Source organism: Sphaeroforma arctica, assembly GCF_001186125.1.
Source record: "Sphaeroforma arctica JP610 unplaced genomic scaffold supercont1.3639, whole genome shotgun sequence".
In the NCBI taxonomy this organism is placed as follows: Eukaryota; class Ichthyosporea; order Ichthyophonida; genus Sphaeroforma; species Sphaeroforma arctica.
This window is the reverse complement of record NW_014036919.1, coordinates 1-1640: the sequence shown is the minus strand read 5'-3', so window position 1 is coordinate 1640 and position 1640 is coordinate 1. Positions and strand designations below refer to the sequence as shown.

Sequence of the window (1640 nt, the reverse complement as noted above, 5' to 3'; positions counted from 1 at the left end):
CATGAAACGGTTTGCGTAGATGTATGTCGATGGGTTTTCGTAGATGTATGTCGATGTAAGAGCTATGTCACATGAAACGGTTTGCGTAGATGTATGTCGATGTAACAACTATATCACATGAAACGGTTTGCGTAGATGTATGTCGATGGGTTTGCGTAGATGTATGTCGATGTAACAGCTATGTCACATAAAACGGTTTGCGTAGATGTATGTCGATGTAATAGCTATATCACATGAAATGTTTTGTGTCAAAGTATGTCGATTGCATACTGAGCATTTTCAACACTATAACACCTCATGTTTTGTCTGTTCCTTTTTTGGGGGGGTGGGGGGCTTAAATGTTCTATTTTTAGGTCACATCCGCATTCGAATTGGGACGAATTAATGGAAGACGCTTTCTTGCAGTTGCTGGCAGAGCACACCAAAGCGCAAATGACTGACGAACAGAAACTGGCCATGCAGAAGGAAAAGGCCACCGCGGAGGGGCAGGTACGTAACTGCGGGAGTGGGTATATGGTGGGTGGGTGTAAGATTAAGTAGATATATGTATGCGGAGGGAAAGGGCCACCGCCGAGGGGCGACTGAGTGGTGGGGTGTATGATGAGAGGGTATAAGGTTGAGCGAATATGCGTATGCGGAAGGAATTTGAGTGGCTGAGTTTAAGATATAGGTTTATGAGGTGGGTAAGCGTAAGGCTAAGTGGGTAGGCGTAAGGTTAGGTGAATATTTTTATGCAGAAAGCAAAGGCCAACGTTAGGCGGTAGTCAAGTGAGAGGTTTGTTGTAGGATGGAAAACTGTGTGTGCGAGAGCGTGTTCGTTCTTCCATTCCGTTTGTAATTGCAAGTTTCTTTTTCATAGAAGGAGCTATACCCAGCTAGCATACGGAAACATTCAGAATCCATTCGTACGCAATAAGAATGACCCGACGTTTTGAAGGATTACTAAAAACATTGTTGTATTGACTTTCTGGTCAAACCTTCTATTCATATATATATATATAGGAACTATTGAAGAAGATTGAGGAGAACTCGAACGCCTCCAACAAGGATGTGCTGGAGTACGGCGTACACATGCTCTATGGCCTAAACTCAGTCAGTCAGGTATGTACATGATGTGCTCCTATAATTATGCAAGTGCGCGTATGCCCGTGGGTGCGTCTCTGGCATTCACATTAGTTTACTTTCATCGCCATGATCTATGTATACTTATTTGTACTGATTCATATCTGAATGTTCTATGCTCTTGCTACGCTGGCTCTACTTGTAGGCTGCGGATACACGGGGAGTGTTAAATAACGTCGGGAAAGGCGCGGCGTTGTTTGGGGGAGCGGCACTAGCCACGACACTGGGCGTAAGTTAACACCCGCGCATGTATATACCATCTGCGTGTATATAACTTACCACGCACATAGTAGTGTGAGTATATTAGATTGCATGGACATCCATGCCTCTTGTATGCGTATTGTGTACAATTGCATATCTATTTGTATATGATTATATGATTATATTTGTATGTATGTATGTATGTACATACATGTATAGATATATATATAAATATATATATATGTTTATATTTATATACATATATATGTATATATATTTATGTATATATATATATATATATGCATGTAGATTTATAT

The 1640-nt window shown here is 41.0% G+C and overlaps 1 protein-coding gene across 1 annotated transcript in view; it reads left to right on the top strand.

Annotated features, from left to right (window-relative positions):
* SARC_13718 (hypothetical protein) overlaps positions 1–1360 on the top strand; it is a gene marked incomplete at both ends in the record, with an annotated part of 2826 nt that extends 1466 nt beyond the window's left edge. Inside the window, 3 exons of the mRNA XM_014292152.1 lie at positions 354–489; positions 1003–1101; positions 1268–1360. Of these exons, the coding sequence (XP_014147627.1) occupies positions 354–489; positions 1003–1101; positions 1268–1360 (328 nt within the window). The remainder of the gene's footprint in view (positions 1–353; positions 490–1002; positions 1102–1267) is intronic.
* Between the last annotated feature and the right edge of the window lie 280 nt (positions 1361–1640).